At 36.6% G+C, this 24216-nt stretch overlaps 2 protein-coding genes across 2 annotated transcripts in view; both read left to right on the top strand.

Annotated features, from left to right (window-relative positions):
* The window catches only part of LOC108671165 (patched domain-containing protein 3), a 17309-nt gene extending 14196 nt beyond the window's left edge, over positions 1 to 3113 (top strand). Inside the window, exon 9 of the mRNA XM_047880704.1 lies at positions 1259 to 3113. Coding sequence (XP_047736660.1) covers positions 1259 to 2176 — 918 coding nt within the window. The 3' untranslated portion in view covers positions 2177 to 3113. The remainder of the gene's footprint in view (positions 1 to 1258) is intronic.
* A 1801-nt stretch (positions 3114 to 4914) lies between these two features.
* On the top strand, positions 4915 to 23370 carry LOC108671166 (bone morphogenetic protein receptor type-1B-like). The gene is made up of 11 exons (XM_018158651.2): positions 4915 to 5003; positions 18068 to 18255; positions 18573 to 18690; positions 19081 to 19231; positions 19530 to 19659; positions 20214 to 20406; positions 20782 to 20897; positions 21215 to 21396; positions 21989 to 22156; positions 22630 to 22810; positions 23096 to 23370. Exons 2-11 carry the CDS (start codon positions 18070 to 18072, stop codon positions 23225 to 23227), a joined length of 1557 nt encoding a protein of 518 aa, XP_018014140.1. The 5' UTR covers positions 4915 to 5003; positions 18068 to 18069; the 3' UTR covers positions 23228 to 23370.
* The last annotated feature ends 846 nt before the right edge of the window (positions 23371 to 24216 follow it).

The following is a 24216-nucleotide window of genomic DNA, read 5'->3' as shown; positions in this document are numbered from 1 at the left end:
CCATAAGAGGTTCTAACCCACAGAGCTACACCTCTACTGCACTGCTCTTCATTTAAGTTATGAAAACAATCAAAACCTGGCAGCTGAAATTCAACAGGTACAATTTTCCCCCCGTGATTTTTAGGGAGTGTTTCTGTAATACAAATAATGTCTATACACTCGTTTGCGATCACAGCTAACAGTTCACTTTTCTTGTTCAAAACGGAATCCGAGTTCGTCTAATCTTTATTTCAATTGTTCAAAATCTCCAAGTGGTTCTTCGTTTTGGTTCATGCATAACGTTATGATTGCAAGTTTCATTGCGATCATGACGAAATCATTCATTTTCACTAAGTTCGACACAATTTATTTCAAAAAGTTGCATGACCTCGGAGATGTTTGTCATCAAAGTCCAATAAGTTGGTCCTATGGACCAACTTGCGATCTCCTTCAGTTGGTCCTTCGGACCAATTTCTAGAGTCTACCACAGCCGGTCGTGGTGATAATCATAATCACTAATATGTATCGTGGTGAGTCGGTCGTGGTGATAATCATAATCACTAATATGTATCGTGGTGATAGTCATAATCACTAATATGTGTCGTGATGAGTCGGTCGTGGTGATGATCATAATCACTAATATCTATCGTGGTGATAATCATAATCACTAATATGTGTCGTGGTGATAATCATAATCACTAATATGTGTCGTGGTGATAATCATAATCACTAATATGTGTCGTGGTGATAATTATAATCACTAATTGGTCACTGTTGTTCTTATTTTATTTGTAGCTTATAGTATGAAATAAGGCAACGATCATTTTGATCAGGTCACTGTTGTTCTTATTTTATTTGTAGTTTATAGTATGAAATAATGCAACGATCATTTTGATCAGGTCACTCTTGATTCGTTTTTTATTCGTAGTTTATTTGAAATAATCCAACGATAATGTGTTTGAAATTTTAGACATTTACGATGTTCGATTTATTTATTCTAATTTATTAGTCGTTTATTACCTCAGCCACGAGTATCCGTTTTGATCTTTTGATATTACTAGGTTTGTCATCATGATCAACACAATATAGTATTTAGTTGTTTGGTTTTAAAAGTTGAGACTGAATAATAATAAAATAGAAAAACTTTTTGATGTCAAAAGGTTATAACAATGGAAGTAAAACTGCATAACCTCCTCTGCCCGTTTATACATTCTTTTTCATCATAATGTTTTTTAATTACTGAGAAGCTAATTTTTCTCGAATTACTGTATCATAACCTTTAGTTTTATTTATGTTAATGTTTATTTTGCAGTTGACTTTGGTTCGGTCGACCAGCCTCACGGCCATATCGCTGGCCGCCATAGTGATGATGGTGATCTCCTTCATTTTCATCCCCAACCCTGTCTGCTCATTGTGGGTTGGCTTCTCAATCGTGTCCATTGAAACCGGAGTCATTGGCTACATGTCGCACTGGGGAGTTAATTTAGACCCTATCTCTATGATCCAGTTGATTATGTGTATTGGATTTAGCGTGGACTTCACTGCGCATATTTGTTACGCATATCTGTCAGCCCGAGTCGATACCCCCGAAGAAAGAGTGAGGGAGTGTCTGTACTCTCTTGGGCTTCCCGTAATGCAAGGAGCTTTGTCAACCTTACTCGGGGTGCTGACTCTAGTCATGGTTCCTTCCTACATCTTCATCACTTTCTTCAAGACAGTCTTCCTTGTTATTTTCCTGGGAGCTTTGCACGGACTCTTCCTAATTCCGGTATTTCTTTCTTTATTCGGGCCGGGATCATGCTCAAAACGGGTAAAAAACACCGATGAATCGACTGAAAGCTACGACATGGCTAAAGTTACCACAAATGGTAACAATCAAAACGGGGTTGCGCATCGCCGTTCAACGAAGCTTAATGAACCGCAAATTCCACCTCATCTCCAATTCGATGACGAGAAGCAGATCTATCCTCAAAATTCTGCTTCAACACAAAGATCGTCAACGAACGATAACGGTCGGAAAAGAGACACTCCAAAAAATGCAAATGGTCGGATAACTTCACCCAATACACTCGAAGAAATCAATCTTGGCGCAAGCAACAATCCTAGCTATAATAACGACGAGCAAGAAGAACAATCAGATGGCTGGGACAGTCACAGACGGTCTAAGAATCAACTACCGACATCGTCTCGAATGTAGCTGATAATGCAGTGAGCATACTTTTAGCGCCATATAACTCGTATTAGTAATTATGTAAATAATTTTTAAAGTGAGAGTGCTAATAACAAATGTACGAGAAATTTTGCGTGTTTTGTTTAGACAACCACAGTCTCGTCTAAGTCAACGACCTCTAAACGGCGAAACTTGTAAGAAGAATTACAGATTTATGGATTCTGCATGCTTACGTTTTCAAATGTTCACAATGTAGTACAGAATCCTATCTTATTTAGTTATATGTTTAAATTTTAATAAATATGAATCGTAGATTTTTCAATTATTTAGCCACTTTCTAAGGTCTATGTCTAATTTGTACATTTTCTTGGACTCGAGTATTTAACGGTTTGGCGATTATGGTGAAGTTTTAATTACTTTTGAAGTTAAATCGTTATTTTAATTGAAGCAAGACAGCTTCTTCTCTTCTGTTATTTTATACATGATATTTTATCGAAATGCAATGAGAGAAAAGCGAAATTTTTTAATCGAATTCCAATTGCTATTGTAATTCGTCCCATGCAATGTAAGGTTTGTGAGACGCTGCCGGCTCAGTTCAGTATATGTTCAATCCTAAAATGCCTTGCACCTTACGGACCAGGCAATAAGTCCAGCAGCTATCTCAATCAATTGTCAGTTATGGAAAGATCGGTTTCTAGTATAAAACTTTATGTGAAGTAACCTATTGATAAATTAAGTAATCACGATGTTTTGTGTGTTTTGGGACCGATGAGTAAAGATTTTTGTACTACTCATTTGGAATTCGCCGAATTCACGAAGGAGATCCATGAAAAGTCGTTTATGGTCGTTTATGCAACGATCTGGTTTTCATTATTTAATCGTAGGTCTTAGTCGATATCCTATCATACGTTATAAAATTATTACTTGATTTCATGAGCAATATTTCACCTAGTACATATCAATATTGTCGTTTTATTTCATTTCCTTCGGCGACAGGCGAAGTTGGACTATTCATCAAAGCTGCTGTTGCTATGTTATTCGATTTTAATGTTGCGCGAAAGTCCATAGTTTTATTGGAAACAATGATGCCTAAATTTATTTTTTGGCATCAGACCACAAGTAAAAAAGGATGACAATAGCCATGCAGGGTAACTATATCCCTGTCAGCCGTACAAGTATAGTTTGTAGGGTAATATTCCAATGTGTTGATCGATCACTTGAATGTTCACTATCTCCTATCAGACTGTCAACATGGCTTTATTGCCGGTAGATCCTGCACCACTAACTTATTGTCTACGTTGAATGATTGGACTCGCCTGCTGGACGAAAGGGAACCAGTGTATGCTGTATACCTCGACTTTACCGAGGCATTTGACAGTGTTCTGCGTAAGCGGCTGTTGCATGAAGTGAAGTTTCTAGGAATAAAGCGAAATGTACTACAATGGATCTGAGATTTTGTAATAGGTAGACTCATAACTAAGGGTCGGCATTAACGAAACCGTATCAGACTGGGCATCAGTGCGCAGTGGCGTGCCACAAGGAAGAGTACTCGGAAAATAATATAATAATAATAGCGGTGTCAGGTTTAGTAGGCCGTAGGCCTGTCACCGATTCTTAACATCACAGAACACTCACAGTATTTTGCGGTCTCGAACTCGCAACTCACTGCTACAATTCTACTGTGCTTAACCGCCCGGCTTCCTCGCCGATTCTGACCAGAAACTGGGGCACAGAGCTGGGATCGAACCCGCTCCTCTCTACTCCAATCTTGGTACTCTGAACTGTAACCACTTGGCCACCCTGTCTTATTCATTGCGTTTATAACAATCTGCCAGAAGCGTGTGCTCCAGGTATTAATGCGACACAAATGTTCTTAACATGGTTAAGGATGTGTCGAAACAAGTGAAGTTGCAAGATTGTCGCGATCGTCTGGTTGACTGGGCTGCGATGTGGCAGCTGTTTTAATATTGACAATAGTTAAGTACTTCACCTTAGTAAGAACAATGATAATTAAGCTTATGGTATGAGAAGACATCCTAGCACTGAAAGAGTGGTGATTGAGAAGACGACAATAGAAACAGATTTTTCGAGTTTATGTCGACACAAGGATTTGAAATTTTCTACACATGCAACGCTCATGTGAAACGCTAGTCAATAAAGCTAATTAACAGTTTGGACTGATCAGACGCTCTTACGTATACTTAGATGCATAATCGATAAAGCTGTACACACACAGAGTTTGGAAACGCCGTGTGGTCGTCGAAACTTGAAAATGACAAAAATTTAGTCGAGGGTGTTGAACGACTTGCAAAAAGTACGTATATCCAGTAATCTACAGAGACAGGTTAGCGACTGTTGCGCTTCCAAGTTTCTCTATACATTATTATACTATAATATAATATATACTATACTATACATACAGTACTATACTATACCATACAAGATACTATACCATACAAGATACATACAACCATGCACTATACTACTAAATAGATGTCATATTGTAGAACTCATTCATGGAATTTATTCTCTATTATATACTAATATTTTTTAACAGATCACACACGAGTGATCGAAGTTGAAAGAAATCGAGAAACTTAATAAGTTGTTTATAGCGGTCAATAAACTGAAACTATTCAAACAAATGAAAAGGAAACCATCTTTTAAAAAATGTTTTCAATCCTGTGGTATGACAACTTGAGAATTGTGTGTAAGTGGAAATAGCTGTGCGTTTGGCAACCAAAATATTTTAGTAGCAAGATGGCTTCTGATGTGAGTGGGTGTGCTGCTTCTAGGAGAGGGCATATTGCTGCTCTCTTTTGGTTTCTCTGCATTCAACTACAATTTTATAACTGTAAGTGTCCTTGCCCAAATTTTAAAATATATACTATGATATCTCTTAGTTTTATTTGATTGAAGTGCAACTTTTTGCTCATGTGTTTGAGAGCTATGGCGAGTTTATGGCGACGTATGACTTCGTAGGGTAGGAGTAAGTAAAGAACTGACCAAATTAACTGCGGAAGCTGGCCGTGCCTTAACTCTAAAGCTGCCTTTATAAGTTTTGGCTGTTAGTGAGGGCTATTTGAATGCGTGATGTTCTGTTGTTTCAATTTATTTTGCAGTTATGATCAACCTGAAATCCTGAATTAGTGGTTAATTATACCTAGCCAGAACAGCCTGCAGCCGAACTATCACTATCTGATACTTTTGAGTTTTGAACAGGCATGTTCAACTTCTTCAAGATAGAATTGTTAGGCAGAGATGCGTTATAACTATATTTTACCTGCTTGTGGAATATACTGAATTGGGTTTTAATTTTTTATTGGAGAATATACAAAATTGTAAGTAAGAGCTAAAGGGTAAACTGGTAAAGTAATATTGGGCAGAAGCCACCCACCCATGAATTGCCATTTGGCAAAAATGCCCTTGAATCTGGCCAGTTTCACCTGTTCATAATCATGGGGCGATTTTGGGGCCTTTACCAAATATCTACAGTAAAAATAAAAAATACCTATTTTCACCTTGATCACCTATGATTTTATGAAATTACTCCTGAAATAATTAATTATACCTTCAATTTAAGGAAACATGGTTGTCTGATATTCAAAAAAGAGTGAATTGGGCAAAACTCCCTATGTATAATCATGCCAATTTAACTTGTTCCAATGGCCTTTTCAAAATTTCTATCCTGAAGGAAAATATAAAACACTGCCTAATTCCACCTGAAATTATTAATAGGGTAAATGCAGTATATTCCAACACATTAAAGACGCATCAAGAAATGAAAAACTATAAAAAATTAACCGTATGCGTTACTCGAGTTCTGTTTCCTTTCTGTGACTCTCAAAACACTGCACTACGCGCCACGGCGCCAGCATAGTGGCAAACCAGTGATTTTTTAGAATCAGTTCATTTTTAATTTTCTCATTTACCAAAGATTTAACCCTTTACGCCCTGGCGTGACAAATTTGTCACACAGAAAAAAACATCAGTTTTCCAACAATTTCACGTTTTCTGTCATTTTTTCGAAAAATTCACAAGAATAAAAAAAGTCGTAGATTTATTTTTTACATATGTGTACCAAGTTTCAAAGTTATCTGTCGGTAAGTAACCAAAATAAAATTTCCAATTTCCAATGGCAATGTCCAATTTCTTATGGAAATTCTATTTCGGTTAATTACTGACAGATAACTTTGAAACTTGGTACACATATGTAAAAAATAAATCTAAGACTTTTTTGTTCCTGGGAATTTTTCCAAAAAAAGTGAAAGAAAACGTGAAATTCTTAGAAAACTGACAAAAAGGGGGTACTGTAGAAATCTATCACCTCCTATGATTTTTGAGCTACAACATCGAGACGCATATCATTCGATGCGTAAGGACCATATCTATCGATTGGTCCTTGCTGTTTTTCAAAATTCTAATTTTTGTGGGTGGGGTGGGCATTTTTAAAAAAAAAATTGGTTTTTCCCCCCTCCCTTTTGAATTTCCCATCCCCTTTTTCAAAATATTTTCAAAACTATAACGAAAATGAAAAAAAGCTTTGACCAATCTCTAGATATTTTATTTGCGAATCGAACGGTATATTACTCATTGCTGTAGCTTAAAAACTCTGGGAGGAGATAGGTTTGCAGTGACAATAAGTGTGAATGTTCAGTAGGGCGCGACAAAGTCCCAAGCCCCTTAAAATAGGCATTCAAGGTGACATAGATGCAAGACTAGACATTACTGGAGCCAAAATTCAGTCAAGGATGGTGGGAGCGACTGCATAAGAACCATCTTACACGACAGCAGCCGGGTAACTAAAGAGCAGCATCTTCAGGTTGTCTATTTATGTGCCCGACCAGTAATTTTCGCCCATATTAAATGTTAAAGAACTCCCCCACCCCTAACCCTTTCACGAACTGTCGTCAAGGCATAAATCAACGTACAGAGACAATTTTGGTACCGTTGGATAGGTCAGAGTGTCAGCTTTGAAGTGAGACTTAAAACAGAAAAAGTGAATTTTACGATTTTCATCCCAGAAATTCAGGGCGTAAAAGGGCCAATATTTTATATATGATGATGCTGGTATCCATGCGCGCCAGCAATGACGAAACGTCACAAAGTGTTGCCATATTTATTTAAAAGCCTTCAGAATGCAAACCTACCAAATCCCTATATTCCGATGCTGTGTATGACTAAATTCAGCACGTTGTGAGATGAATTCCGGCTGCGCTTCAAACTCTACTAATACATAATTCCGACATCCTTGTGTTCGAATTCTGATCGCTGTGTGAGCTGTATTGGAATACGACACGCCGGACACAGCTTTGAATTAGAACACTATTGAATATTGAACACTACTTAATTAGGCTTTCAATTAACAGCTATTAAGCTTTTAATTAAGAAAATTTTAATTTTTGCCCACAGCTTGGAACGAGCTGTGAGTGTCCAATTCAAGTTGTGTCTGAATTAGTTTTTATGTGTCTAAATCCATTTCTTAACACGTTGGCCGTGATTGCTGATTTGGCCCGAATGCCGTACGGGCGATAGGTTCAAACTTGTATATCTTCAGTTACCCGGCAGATAGCAAGGAGAAAAGTTGTGTGCAGCTCTGCAGGGGTATGTTCTGTCATTGTATTATGTAAAATTCGTGGCCGCATTTGGTGCACATCGCTCAGGGTTGAAATTCGTCATTATTCCTGGCGATGTGTACCAAATGAAGCCATGCCTGTTGTGGCTCATATTGGCTCACGCCGCCTATCGTAATCACTTCTAATAATGTGGGTGATGTGTACCAAGCAAAGACATGCATCTATAGCTCATATTGCCGAAGAAACGCCTAAAGTTATCACTTTTATTACTGTGAGTGATGCACGCAAGAAATCTACATTAGTTTTGAGTCATAATTGCACACATTATGACTACCGGTATCTCTTAGCTTTTTGTGAACGATGTATATTACGCATGGAAATTACTATGGAAAGAGATTGGCGTCCAGGTTTTCATAATCCTGAATAAAATTGAGGGTATTTACATTGTTAGTTCAGTTATATTTACCTTATAGAGATCATTCTAAATTATCGAGTGGGAAAGAGAACAGCCCACTTTCATTGAACCAACTAGAACTAAAGCCAGGATGCGCTGCCATGAATGCTACAACATACTCTCAGCAAATGAGGGAAGTGCCGTAGCAAAGGTGAAACTCAAAGGATAAAAAAATACATTGGTGACTGTGAAAGAAAGTCATACATGTGCGATAATTTTTTTCCAATCAGGTATGAAATATAATGATGTTGGCAACACCCAATTTTGTAGTTTCAGATCAATAAGAAAATATTTTATTTTCTTTTCATACAAAGATATATATATATATTGCTTTCATCAATGGACACAAATTTTGTAATTTTTGTATTACTTGCATTTGAAAATAAAACTATTTCTCTAAGCATTAGTTGACTTCAAAACATTCCCTAACATGCCTATTTAATTGCATCATTGAAATTTCAAATTTGAAAGAGTAATAAGATATTATAAAAATATGTATTTTTCATATGAATGTACCACATGTGTACACATCGCGATTCTGAGAAGTACAGCGTGTACATATATGGCGCACATCGCGGCCAATGTGTTAACTTAATCATCTATTAATTTATTTACCACTTGAAATCAGCAAATACAAGTATACTTATAAAGGATTCCTAATATATTTACAGATGTAGGTATTTAAAAGTCTCAAACCATAATATTCTTTCTACAAAAACAGTTTATCACTATTTGGTAGAGCAAGGTCAACTATCAACTTTTGACACATTTTTCGATTATCTCACTGGGTGGCATGCACTGTCTCTCTTTGGATTTCAACATTTTCCCGCCAGACGGCCCAAACCTAGTGTTTTGGCAATAGTTTGGCGCGCAAAGGTATGACGTCACTATTTCAACCATCAATGAATGCGTGGAACTAAGACAAAGCTTAATATAAAGGAAAAACTAGAGAGGTGTCGGAATTACCCACGATGTCGGAATATACCGCGTTTACCCTAATCACCTGGGAAATGATCTTTTTTACTTACAATTTTTAGAAACTTCTGCGCAATATTCCAGATTAGATTGCAGATCACTAAGCATATATATGAGTTTTATATAGAGATTTTTTCCAATCCATTGAATATAATAATTTGATGTACCTGTTCTATATCAATGCAAGGAAAGAAAATTCCACAGCATTACTTTAATTTTATGGGACCAAATTAAGTTTCACACTTTCAAATTTTCAATGAATTAGGAATCTTGTTGATCCTTCTAACAAGCGTTATTTAGTAATAATTAAATAGAATATAATTCGGCTAAGCTTGTCTTCATAATTCATTATAATCTTGTGACTCATGGCTTGCAAGCACTAGGAAGCTCTACTTGTAGCCTGGAAAGCAGATTTATAGCCCATGTCTGTGCCACTTGCAGCTTGGGAATTCATACTTACACCTGAACATTCTAACTCAGCTTCCATGTTAGTGCATTTTGGCTAATCTGCAATATTAGGAATTTTGCAAGAATTGCACATGAAAATTTAATTCTTAGGCGGCTTCTATATATATTTTCATTTTGGCATTAAGGTGGGTATGAATTCTTGTGGCACCTAATTCTTGCATTTTGGTTTGATTTTAAATGTTGCTCCTTGCATATGTCATTCAATGAAATTTTGAATTTCTGTGGTTTAGTTCCACTCTTTTGCCTAAATAATCATCATGCTGACAGGTGTAGAATATATCCACTGTCTGAGACACAACTAAAGCTCTCCTGCCATTTTTGGAATGGCAAGATTCCCATTGTATGAATTCTCTCTCATTTAATTCTAACAAAATTGCTCAATCAAGCCACAAGATTACAAAATTCTTGCAAATTTGCACTTCTAAGATTTTGGTTATAAGATTCTGGTGAATAAAATTATACTTATAAATAAGCACATAAGTTTGAAATCTTGCCGAGTAACTGCAGCAAAAACTTGTTTGTTCACAATCATTTGGTTGTGGTTACTGTCAGGCTGTAATAACACTGCAATATTTCTTCAACATTAATATGAATATTATCACAGGATAAATTTTCTCTGTTGTGAAGACTATGGTACTGTTGTTATTTCCAGGATGAAATTGGAGATTTGGCTTGAAAATTTAAATATGTCAAAAATATATAAAGGTGACAAAAATCCAGTTGCAACTACAAGCATGATTTTGTCAAATCCTTTAGGGCAAAAATTAGTTTAAAAATCTGTGTGTCATGGGCCTTGCATTGAAAACAGGCTAAACATAATCCTCAGCTATGCAAATGTATTATTACGCCAAACAATTTCATGTATTAGTGATCTTAAATTCAATAGTATTTACACTATACTTTCTCCTAATAATTCAAAAGGAACTGCTAAGTGCTTGGTGCTCCAAAATATCCTTAAACATGAAAAAACATGTATTTAAATAAAAAATTAAAATTATAAATTGTTTTAAATCAGGCTCAAATGTCAACAATGCATTGTATGACATAAAGTCTCATAAAAGACTACATATATAAATAATTAATAATACTCCCATTAGTCTTAATGTCACTTATTTGCTTAAATCGCAAGTTGACTAAAAATTTAAAAGCAAAGAATAGTCCACAAAAATTCATATCTTTATAGAAAACGTTTCGGAGTCCAGCGGATCTAATGGCCGTTTTTTAACTTCTGTGTTCTGAAAGCTGACATTCACTGGCCTAAATACCAGTTTCTTTAGTTTTTGTTCATTCCGGTTCAAGTTAAATGGGCTTCAAACATTATTATACAGAGGTTTTTGCATTTGCTCAACATACCAGGCTATGCATGCTGAATTTGAATTTTTAAGAAATATTTTCTCGCTTAATGGATTTCTGGCAAGTTTGGTGTATACCCAAATCAATAAATTCATGTCAAAGCGATTCAGTGAGGTTTCTCCCGAGCGCGATAGTAGGAACGGTATTTATTGTTCTTTTCCATACTTTGGCCCTGCGTCCTAAGCTATGTCAAGAGAATTAAAAGTCTTGTTCAATAGATACTTTCCAAGTGTTAAACTCCATATTGTTCTGGTTAACAGTTTCAAAATCGGTTCTTTCTTTAGATATAAAGATATGCTCCCTGTTCATATGCGATCGTCCCTGGTGTATCAATTTCGTTGTGCACAATGTACATCTGCGTACGTCGGTATGACTTCACGCAATCTTTATTCCAGGATCGCTGAGCTTAAGGGCAGGAGTTGTAGGACCGGAGTGTTGCTATCGCGCCCCCCTCATTCGGCTGTGCGCACTCACGCCCAGCAGTGTGATGTGCCTGTTTCTGACAGTGACTTTAGGGTGTTAGCTTCCACCTCCGGTACTTCAGATTTGCGTATCTTAGAATCATTGTACATTTTTAAGCTTAGGCCCAGTTTAAATTCAGCTGTGAGCTCTTATCCCTCTTGAAATTGTGAATAGATAGGTTTTTGCGCTGAATCAAAATATTACAATTTATTTCTTCATGTTTTACCACAGTGTGAAGCCTACATACATTTATGATTCAATTCCATTAAGTTCAGCTTATTGCAGTCCTTCCTGATGTTGCAGCAGCAATGCTTCAGCAATATTATAACAGATTTAAACATGACAGGAGTTGATACCTGATAGTGATGCAGTTGTAGAGACTCGTTGATTACTGACAACCTTCCAATAAGGAATCCTACATTATAATTAAAACTGAGGTTTAGTGACCTTGTGTGCCTACTGTCTATATTTTATTGATAGAAGCCATTAAGCAATAGTTCTGTTCCCAAGTTCAGCTAGAGATTAATAATTGTATGAAAGTTGGTTTTTGGATGCTTTGGGAATTGAGCATCCTTCATCAAAATCTATGTTTTTTTAGGTTTAAACAATTAACATCAGAAACTACAGCTACTGCAAGTTACTTTGGTTAACAAAGGTAGCAAAAATCACATTGAAATACTTACTACCCATTACAAATTCCACTGATCTTTCAATCTGCAAGTTGTGGCTTAATGTTGTATGAAGGCTTAATGGCTTAACCAAGTGGCTTACGGCAATGTTGTCTAACCAAAATATGCTGGAAACTAGTCACCCTGTTATCCATAGTGAACTTTTATTTTAGAACTTATGAGCATTATCCCAAATTGTGTATTGTGATTTTGAGATCAATTTTCTTTGGTATGTGAGTGAAAATATTTATTGTGTTTCAAAAAATTTAAATACAAATAAAGATATACTAGTGAGAATAGCATTGGATGACTTGGTGCTGGAAAAGTATTATAAAATTGCTGTGCCAAGATTAAAAAATGACTTGAAAAAAAATGTTCAGGTAAATGACTTGCCTGAGCATTTTTGTGCAGAAGCAATACCTAATCATTGAGATACCTACAAAGTAATTAATATGATTATCAAGTTGATTTGAAACTTGTTATGAAAGATGGTAGGTATTGGAGTGCAGTGAAATAATTTGAAAATAAGTTACATATGAGCAGGTAAAATAAAATAAAGCAAGAACTTAATTAGTTTTGATACTACAAACTCTTGTAGTTATGCAATAAACATCCAAATTATATTAAGAATTAATGTAATAATTCAGACTGATGATGTATGCAAATCAATAGGCCAAAAGGATACAGAATAATAAAATTCTAAATGAAATTTCCTGAAGAGCTCCACTTAGCAAATAGTACAGTAATTGTAAGTGTGGTTCAGTTGTACTGGTAGCTAGTTATGATGCATATTACTTTTTTTCATCTTATTATTTGGCTTTCTTGAAATTATTTTATTGTATCTAAAAAAACAATATAGAACAGAAAAATAAATTTAGGATAGAAATTGTATTGATAAAACAGGATATTTATGTGGCAATAAAACAATATATAATTTTTCAGGTAACAATATAAGCATTAAAAATTTGGCTGAAAATTATTATGTATATATATATATATATGTTCCTACTTTGTAACAGGGCTCCCATTTGGCTGAAGATATTACTGCCAATGGATTTGATACTCATAATCTTGGCTAAATTTAAACTGAATATATACTTGACAATTTATATTTTTTAAATTTATGTCAGAATTTCATTGGAGGTAGTCAATATAACAATAAATTATTTTTTTAGCATATTAATGGATAACTGTTATTCATTTATTGAGTACAATTATCATTCATTCTGAAATGTATTTATATTGCACTTCATAAATTATATCATTTTTTAAATTTGATTCTTTGGATTCTTCATCAAGTGTAAAGGTTACCTTTTATAACACAAGCAATTTCATTATTATTATTGATTATTATTTACACAGTTGAGAAATTTGCCTAGTGCACTGCAATTGACAGCTTTCACAGCATCCACTCCCTCTGTCACACTCATGATTTTAGTTGCCTACTTGCTATTGTCATCTGCACCAATCAGTTTGATAGCATTTATAATATATTCTATCCTGTCGATTTTCCTTTGCCGGTCTCTGTAAGAGTTGATGTACTCGATAGGTGTCTGTATTTCTTATTATAGTAATGATAATACTGTATTATGAAAGATGTCTCTCTATGGTTCTCCTGAATTTATTCAGCATACGGTATGTTGATTGAAATGCTATTGTTAGCAATGTTTATAGATTGCTGTCAGTACGGCGACTTAGCTTTAGCATTCATTGACTCAGATGAAAAGTGCCGTGATTATATAAAGGCTCAATGACGCACTCTTTTTTTTTTAGTTTCAAACTGTTTACGAAAAAGTCACTGAACGAGAACGAATGCCTGCATCTCATTGGTAGGTATTTTCTTCACATAAGCGTGAATTCACTTGGATTTCTCCATGACGCAATGAGCTGAACATCGAATCACGTGTGTCGCAAAATTTGGGCACCCCGTTTATGTCTAAACTGCGCCATGATATGGAACGCTAGTCTTAGTAATGTGAGTTTCCCCAAATATTTCCTAGCAACGCCATGATATCGGAGGGCTAGTCTTAGTAATTTCAGTTTTCCAGATATTTCCCAACTGCGCCACGATATCAGAAGGCTAGTCTTATTAATTTTAGTTTCCTAAATATTTCTTAACTACGCCACAATATTGGAATTTGGAATTCTAGCCTTAGTAATTTCAGTTTCCCAAATATTTCTTAACTACGCCACGATATCGGTACGCTATTCTTTGTAATATCAGTTACCCAAATATTTCCTTTATTGATGGAACGCTTATGCCACGATATCGGTACCACTAGTCGTGGTGTAGCGCCGTCTTACCTGCCGTAGTCTCCTAACTACGCCACGATATCGGTACACTAGTCGTGCTATAGCGCTCTTACCTGCCGTAGTCTCCTAACTACGCCACGATATCGGTACACTAGTCGTGATGTAGCGCTGTCTTACCTGCTGTAGTCTCGGCCTCGATGCCGCCAACCTCATCGCTGCCGTCGCCGTTGAGGCGGGCACCGGCAATCAGGCATGTGTGAGGCGCCAAGCTCATGCCCCTTCTTTGTGCTCCCCCGCCACCTCTTCATATCTTCAGTCTTCACTCACTTTTTACTTACCTCGTCACTCACCGCGCTTGTGTTGGTTATACAGGGTAGTAATGGCTTTGATCTGTTGCTTATTTGCCGTCGCTTTAAAGCCTTTCAAATATTCCGGCATAGTTTATGGGAACTTATAATGATAAGATGTTAAAAAATTAAACATATTATAATACGTTTAGAATGAAAATGAAAGTACAAAAATAGTTTGTAGCGTCGTCAATAAAATCTATCAACAAGATTGTTTATATATTTTATAAACAAAATGGAGTATAGATTACTAAAAAGTGTTTTTATCGATTTTGCAACGATTCTTTAGACAATCGAAAGCAGACGTGTTCTTACCACTCATCTCAGACGCCAAAGGAGGCTTCCTTATCTAATATATATTGATACTTGATAGTACTATGATAGGAATGTTTGGAGCTTCTCTTTTGTTTTCGAGTACTGACAGAGTTGTCTCATATTCTATTATGTTCCAATGGGCACTGCACCAAGTTAAGAGTTTTGCATTTAATTTGATGCAAAGTGAAACGAGGTCACTTCGCTCCTTCATAATTTGCAATCATTGAGTGAACTGCGCTGAAAATTCGAATTGTGAACAAATATTCCACTTAGTGACACCTAAATTTCTCGGTGTTGTTGTTACCTAAACTGCTCATAGCTTTTAATACGAAGAACTGTTATTCTGCGCTATAGGATGTAAAAGCGAATTTTTTAATTGCATCAACTCGTATTAATTAAGTACCTTATGACGTGATTACTAAACATCGGCTAAGTTTCATTCATTATGGTTTTCTTTATTTCATGAGCTGTGTTGTCATGCACCGCGCGCGCTCTGTACTCACTTCTTCCTCCGTCATTATTTGTGTTACCTTAATTCTAAGGCTCTTGTTCACTGTTATATTCGTATGATTACAGTTATCGGCTGCTCTCATGCTGGCTGACAATCTAGATGTGTCTAGGCTAGTATTGGTGCTTGAAAATGAATTTTAATTCTGCGCTCTATATGATTTTTTTCTAAGTTTTTTTGTTCTGAATGCTCGGTTGAAATGCGTGTTCGACGTGTCCCAATAACTTTCTCAAGTCATATTGTGCTGCAAAGACAGCTGCTATAACATGTGGTCTTGGTTTCCATCCTTTCTAAACTTAGATCTCAAGAGGCCTTCTGTCGGTCTCACTTCGCTTCTCACCAGATGACGAGGAAGATAGGGGCATCGTTGTTCTGACGTGTTGCTGTAGAAATCTTCGTCGGGTTTAACTGCTTCACGGAAATAAGTTTACGGCTTCCGTGGACAATGCAGGTCTTGTTCAGCTTATGGCCTAGCTTTCGGGGCGTTGAGCGTATGCAGTGTATACCCATTAATTTATGCGCGATGCTGCTTGAATTCTCAGACATTACTTTGCGCGATCAAAACAGGAGCTAGCACAGACCGAGCAGTATGCTTTAGCTACACTTTGATAAGTTTTATTTGCTCTAATAGTTGACTTCTCAATTGCCAAATGACGCAGTTCGTTTGTGTTTTTGTTGATATTCTTCTCCCCGTATATCTCGCAACTCTAAATATATCCTTCGTCTTGCTTATTTTCTGAAAAACTCAGTCTTCGGCCCAATCTTTATTTTGACTTTCATATTCAGCAAGTGTGCATTTTTAAAAGAAATGTTGAGAGGTATTAATTTTAACTGAGACTTTGACGTTCCCGGATTTATAACCAAAATCAAATCGGCGTAGACCTAGAAACACATACAGGGGTTTGACAAAATAAGGGAAACACCTGACATTTCGATATCGTAATTTTTCAACATGTTACAAACAATGAAAATGTTACATATTTTTAGGTTTCATTGTTTATTGTTGCAGATAATTGTTATTTTATCCTTGCGCAGATATTTTTAGTAAATTTTTTGTGTCAATAACCTAACCTATATAACCCATACCTAAATGGCAAAACTTTTTGACTTTCAGAGAGGCCAAATTGTTGGTGCCCGTATGGCAGGTGCTAGAGTGACAGAAATTTTCCGAATGCTTGAAGTTTCTAGAGGTACTCTCTCAAAAGTAATTACTGCTTTTGAAAGATAAGGAAAAACGTTCTCAGCAAAGCACAGGTCTAGCCGAAAGCCTAAGTTGTCTGAGAAAGACCGTCGGTACCTAAATCGAATTGTGAGGGAGAATCGAAAGACTACGACTGTTAAATTACTACAGACTCCAATGGACACCTACAGAACCCAATTGCCATAAAGACTGTCCGCCGAGAGCTGCACAGATCTAGATTCTATGGAAGAGCTGAAATTATGAAACCTTTGGTTTCAAATACAAATTCTTCAAAGCGTTTAGAGTGGTGTACCTCCAGAATTGGTACCTTGAGTAGTGAAAAAATGAGATTTTCTCCGACGAATCAACATTTACCTAATTTCCAGCCTCTGGCCGAGTTTACGTTTGGAGACGGTCATAAAGGGCAATTAATCCCGACTGCCTCCTTCCAACTGTAAAATAAAACGTGGAAGATCTGTGATTATCTGGGTGATATTTCTTGAAAATCCGGCGGACCAATGATTTCTCGGCATGGAAGAATCAATAGCCGTAACTATTTAGGAATTTTGGAGAACCAATGTCATCCAATGGCTCAAGTACTGTTTCCGGAGGGGAACGCCACCTTTCAAAATAATGCCCTGATCCATACTGATGGAATTTTAAAAAAAATGTCACGAGGAACATTTTAATGAAGTTGAGCATATTATTTGGCCGCCACAATCACCAAACCTGAATATTATCTATCATTTATTGTCAATTTTTGATATGCCCTTCACAAGTCAATTCCCGCCGGCATTGTCTTTAAAAGAGCTGGAGGGACTTTCAACTGAAGAATGGGTTAAAATTCCTTTGGCAACTATTCACAATTTATATGAATCAATACCTGGGAGAACTGAGGCTGTAATTGCCGCAAAAGGTGGACGAACCTACACCATACTAAAATATATTTTGTGGATTTCTCAGATGTAGTCTTCAGTTCGCTACATTCTCGATGATGTTATGTGGAACGTCTGCTGCGTTCCTAGGCGGTGCAGAGAATTGTATTGCGTTTGCTGTTATTTGAGGACTCGTGGATACTCTGGCAGATGCCAGTTTTATGTTTATGTTGATCCTCTTATTCGGTTTCGGCAGCGAACTATTATGCGTTATTTATTTATTAAATTTATACGTATATTTTAATATTTTTTTTTCATTGATGAAACTTTGTAGATTATTTTATAGCTATAAAATTGCATCGATTAAAGGGAATTATTCTTCTAGCCGTGTCTTCCAACCCCGATCGTTTCTTCTATTAATTTTTGTTTCTATTTAAGAAGCGCGTATTCCATCTTTTTATTAAGCAAATCCACTTGTTTACAGGTATGGCGCTGGAGTGCTACTGCGAGAACAACTGTCCCGACATAGACCAATTCAATGGCACATGTATGGTGTCAAGCGACTCTTATTGCTTCAGCGCTGTTGAGCTTCTATATTTCCCGGACCAGAAGACGTACCACGAGTTCCGCACCTTCGGATGTCTTAGTCCTGACGAATCTGGCCTCATGCAGGTTAGAGCGTGTTCAGGACTACAGAACACAAATTATCACCTAATTTATTGTTCAATCAAAGTCAGAATTCATCGTGAAACTTGAGGATAGTCAAGTTGAGTTGATAGTTGAGGATAGCCAAGAATGATTTTGAGTAGCGGAAATTTTTTCTAAAGATAATTATTACACATTAAGTTATTTCAACTATACTTAAAGATGATGCTACCCAGAATTGATCCTTATATATTTTACCTCTAATTACTAATTTTTATCTGTAATCGTGTATTTACTATAGATGTAAGGTAGAACATTAACCAAGGAGCATTTTGCCAAAACAGTGTCGAGGATACCTCGTGAAGCACAGTCGCCCGAAGAACATTTCCTGCTGTCGCGAGTACGACGGTTGCAACGCTGAACTCAGACCCATTCTCAACGACCGCGACACTGCTGACTATGGTGAATACATTTAGTATTTACTTAAGTTGTAATTAAATTTTAAAAAGAGATTTTGTCGTTATTTGCCGCTGAATTAGTTTGGAAATCACGTAAATTTTTAGCTAGCGTTGTTACGAACTATTAACAATTTTTGATAGTACCGGAATTTAATAGACTTATATAATTATCAGTCTTCTTATATCGCAAGTTCACAAGGAATTTAAAAGCAAAGTAAACGCCAGGCTTTATATCGATAAAGTTCAATATCGATAAGGTGAATTTGCATGGCGTTTTCTTTGCTTTTAAATTCCTTGATAGTATACGGCCCCATGTTTAAATTTCGCAGCATGTGATGAAACAAACGATGTATGCAATTAGAACTATCGGCCTAATCATGTTATCATTGCACAGAGAGACGAGGAGCCAGCGTGTGGGACAACCCACTCTCGTCCAATCGTAGTCCCCGAGACAGCATCGAGGGTCTCTCGTCGACGATGCTATTCGTCACCCTCACCCTCGCCTTCGTCGCAACGCTTGCAGTCGTCATGACGCTCTGGTTCAGGTGCCCACATTGATACTTCTAAAATGTACTGACTCGTATACCATTGCTTTTATTTGATCTAAACGCTGGTCGTTACTACTGCCTGTGCATCATGGCTGATCGTTAGTATGTGTATCACTACCACCTATATAATTTCTTATCGTCAGCATGTGTATCACAACCACCTACATCATTGCTGGTCGGTAGTATGTGTATCACAACCACCTGCATCATTGCTGATCGTTATTATGTGTACCTCTACGCTGATCCCTTCATGCTTCTCAAAATGCGTTTAACGTGTACTCCATGTTGGCGGCAGATATCGTCGCATCTGCATGCCACCGCCAGGCTACAAGCAGGCGTGCTCGGTGCAGCCTGTCTGCAACAACGAGACGCTGGCTGACCTCATCGAACAGTCATCGGGATCCGGCAGCGGCCTGCCTTTGCTAGTGAGCATTCGCAGATATAATCAATATTATCATACACTTTAGTAAATGAAATTTTTTTACCGCATTTTCTCATTTATGGAAAAAAGGCGCTATTGTGCTCGTCATGTCCGTCCGTCTGTCTGTCCGTGACCACGTTGTCGTCGATGAGAAAATGCGCTCTCTTGTCACTCAGTGCAGTGAGTACTGAGTTATATTTTTTTTAATTGCGGTTAATTTATAACGTTGCAATACAACCTCTGTATATAGTTTACTGAAAATTTGTGTCGAAATCGGTATGAGAGATTGAGCTTAAAATTCGTGTTGTATAAGTTTCTCGGGATGAAAATCACATCGCAAAGTTTTCTTTGTGTGTTGTTATAAAAACAATAACAAACAATCCTCCCTGACGTAAACCATTGCTACTGAGGATAAAAGTTAAAAAAGTTATTTGCCTGTGCGAATTCAAAGAAATTATTAGGGAGTAATAAAAAATATTATTGCTTGATTCGAACCACATTACGTTCAAACGAGTATATTTTGTAAATATATGTGATTAATCGGCTTTTTTGTTGCAGGTTCAGCGAACAATAGCTAAACAGATTCAGTTGGTGCAGAACATTGGTAAAGGCCGCTATGGGGAGGTGTGGCTGGGGCACTGGCGGGGAGAAAAGGTTGCCGTAAAAATCTTCTTCACGACAGACGAAGCTTCGTGGTTCCGTGAAACAGAAATATACCAAACTGTTCTCCTGCGTCACGATAATATACTTGGTAAGCCATCGCTAATGACCGTGGTGATTCTTAAAGAAAATTGTTTGTCTCTGTGATGCATCAACAGTGATATTTGCAGTGCACAATCGTCCATCTAATTCCTGGAATAAGATTATGTTTTCTCGAGAATTTCGTCTTATTACTGAACCTTAGTGACATTTTGTTCATATATGCCGATGATTTGCAAGTTTCATTGATATACCGTAATTTCCACAGAACAAAGGCTCATTTGAGTTAAAGTTATACCATTGAAAACACAAGTTGCGATAAGTTTCACTGATATAATTACCACTTAATATTTCAGAACCAAAGCTCGCTTGAGTTCAAATTGTACCGTTGAAAACACAAGTTACAATAATTGTTGATACATCTCAGGTTTTGTGGCTGCGGACATAAAAGGAACTGGGTCCTGGACTCAGATGTTGCTCATCACCGACTACCACGAGCACGGCTCCCTCTTCCAATTTCTCTCTTTCAACACCATCACTCAGGTAAATAATTACTTCTTATTCCTAGTCGAACGTTTTTTATAATATACTGTGCGCTTTTTTAATTGAAATAAACTATGATAGTGTATCATTTACTTTTTTGGTTCATGAATCGCATGGTGAAATTATTCTAGTTCTCGATCTGCTCAAACTCATGTCGCGTGTCATTGTGTCTAAAATTATTGGGTGACCACCATGAATAATGTAGCTTAAACAACATTAAAATGAGGAAATGACTTTCTGTAGAAACACGTCAAATTATAGTAGAACTCAATACATACCTGGAGGTTTGATTAAATTAAATTTCATTTGCTTCTCAGGCTGCATTAGTCCGCATGGCGCACTCGGTGGCGGCTGGACTTTCTCATTTACATGCGGAAATTTTCGGCACGAGAGGCAAGCCTGCCATCGCGCACAGGGACATCAAGAGCAAGAATATCCTCGTGAAGAGGAACGGCGAGTGCTGCATTGCTGACTTTGGTCTTGCTGTTAAATATAACAGGTCAGTGCTGGTGCTGCGGTCGAGCTTTTTCATGCACTAAAATGTAATAAACTTGTTATGTATCCTCAGTTACCAATACGTTGATACAAACGCTTATTATGTTAATTGTTTTATTTTGTTTGATAGGTGTTACGAAGAAACTCGAATGTTAGAATGCTCGAAATATTCATTTTAGAAACTGTCTATTTTAGAATCATTTAGAAACTATTGAGAAACATTTTATAAATTGTCTGTTTTTACTTTATTTTACAAACTGTCTGTTTTAGAAACATTTAGAAACTGTTTAGAAACATTTTAGAAACTGTCTGTTTTATTTTATTTTAGAAATTCTCTGTTTTAGAAACTGTTTAGAAACATTTTAGAAATTATCTGTTTTATTTTATTTTAGAAACTGTCTGTTTTAGAAACATTTAGAAACTTTAGAAACATTTAGAAATTATATGTTGTATTTTATTTTAGAAACTGTCTGCTTTAGAAACATTTAGAAACTGTTTAGAAACATTTTAGAAATTATCTGTTTTATTTTATTTTAGAAATTGCCTGTTTTAGAATCAATTCGAAACATTTTAGAAACTGTTTTTATTTTGAACAGCTCGAACAGAAGCGTTGACCTCGGCAGCTCCGCTCATCCGCGGGTTGGCACGCGGCGGTACATGGCGCCTGAGCTGCTCTCAGGCCACGCTGACATCACCTGCTTCGACACCCTCAAAATGGCTGACATTTATTCCTTCAGTTTAGTTCTGTGGGAGCTCGCCTCCAGGTATGTATTGAATTCTCTACTATAATTGAACTTGTTGCAAGTGAAATTAATTTCCTCATTTTAATGTTGTATACGATATTAAAATTAACGTTAAAAGCCCGAATATAAATAGTTATTGCTGTTAAAATCTTATTTTAATGTTGTATACTGAGGTATCCGATATTAAAATTAACGTTAAAAACCTGGAAATAAATAGTTATTGCTTTTAAAAGGCTGTAGAAATCATCACTAGAACGTGGAATGAAAAATTGTACGCCATGTAAACGAAATTTTTGCAAGGATCGAATTGCATTTCAGTTTCCACAATTTCATTGGGTTTGTTATCATTGATGTTATCGAACGTAGTTGATGCCATTTACATTCGATATTTGATGTCATTTCATGGAATAAATCTTAGTAAATTCAAATTGTATTCAAATCAAATTGATTACCGTATGTCAACCGTATCGTCTGATCGTATGTTGGACACTCAGGTGTGATTTCGAGGACGGGATCTTGAGGGGCGACCTGAAGCCGACGGTGTGGCGGTCGTGCGAACATCAACTGCCGTATGCGGAGTACGTGCCTGCAGACCCCAGCGTGGCTGCTGTACACGAGGTGGTCTGCATCAAGGGCATCAGACCACACGTGCCTCCATCCTGGTCTTCGTATCCGGTAAGCGAATTTTTCCATCAGTTTTGGGCGATGTCACTATTCCAGCTAAAGGCTAAGTAATTTTTTTTAATTTCATGACCGTTCCACTCAATATTTCTTTGTCACGATCATACTTAGTCGTTTAATTATTTCGATATTGCGCGCTTTCGTATAGCGAGGAATTTTTACAAATCGATTCATGTTCTAAATTTATGCTAAAGTGAAAATTGAGCATTTTATTCATAGTTCCGTAACGCACTGATATTCGAATGAATATAAATAGCATATTAATTTTGAAATTTGCAGGTTATGCGCACGGTGAGCAAGATCATGCAGGAGTGCTGGCACGCGCAGCCGACCGTGCGCCTCACCGCCCTCAGAGTAAAGAAAACGCTCGCCAAAATACATTGCCCTGACACCGCCATCAGAATACTCTGAAATTTCTGCCAGTTTTCTTCGTGAAATGTTAATTCCGAACGAATTTTCTTAAAGAAATATCAATTCTAATCGAGATTTGTTGATGATTAAAGTCAAATATTTTGATATGATCATCATCGAAAATATTTTATGTCCATGAAAGTGCCATAATCTGTTTTTATTTTGTATTTTATTGAACTGTTCAACGATATAATTAACAATTTTATATGCCATAACATTTATATTGAATAAGTATATTCCCGGAAATATTTGATCTTGAACACGATGGAATGTGAAGTGTGCTATTTCCCGAGATTTAATACTCGACAATGACTCTTCCACTTTTACTTGAATTTTCCCGTAATCCCTTCTTGATTGTTCCCTCTAATGAGTTTCACTTCCAAGTGACTTACAGCAGCCAACTTTTTCGATGACCTCCTTGATGCTAATGTATCCAACCTCAAATTGTATTATGATATTTTACTTATATATTTACTTCGTTCTCAAATGTATTCTATTGGAAACCCCCCACTGCTTTTATTGTTAAGATTTATATTATTTGCTTGCTGAAATGCTCTGTTGTATCCACAGCACTTGAGTGCTGTAAATATATCTAAAAATTCACACGATTATGTTGAATTTTGAAGTGAATTTCTTCTACTCATTAGTCGTCTGTTTAACAGCCGCGCTTAGTGTAACATGAAATGAACACGTTAACCTGAAGCTTAGTTCTTCAATTGGAAGGTGTATTTTTACGCTTTTAATGCTGTATATCATTGATTTCGATTTATTTTCCGCAAAACTTAACTAATATCTTCTTTCATTTATCAAGCGATTCATTCTACTGTTAAACATCATTTTATTGAAATAATTTTGTCATGCATAGCTTCATAAAATGTTATGATATGTCTATTATTTGAGAGTTAAGTTATTTCTAAGCATACTCTTTTGTCTTATTGTGATATTTACGTGCCTTTTAATTCATGCTATTATTACTCCTCAAATAACTT

This window comes from Hyalella azteca, unplaced genomic scaffold, assembly GCF_000764305.2.
Source record: "Hyalella azteca isolate HAZT.00-mixed unplaced genomic scaffold, Hazt_2.0.2 contig5956, whole genome shotgun sequence".
Taxonomy (NCBI): domain Eukaryota; kingdom Metazoa; phylum Arthropoda; class Malacostraca; order Amphipoda; family Hyalellidae; genus Hyalella; species Hyalella azteca.
Note: the sequence above shows the minus strand (reverse complement) of the source record. Positions and strands in the feature narration are given on the sequence as shown.

Excerpts from the sequence above, each read along its gene's own strand:
- LOC108671166 (XM_018158651.2), top strand. The coding sequence starts at position 18,070 with ATGGCGCTGGAGTGCTACTGCGAGAACAACTGTCCCGACATAGACCAA. Across the intron at positions 18,691-19,080 it reads CCGCGACACTGCTGACTATG|AGAGACGAGGAGCCAGCGTG; the intron begins GTGAATACATTT and ends ATCATTGCACAG. Across the intron at positions 20,407-20,781 it reads GCGTCACGATAATATACTTG|GTTTTGTGGCTGCGGACATA; the intron begins GTAAGCCATCGC and ends GATACATCTCAG.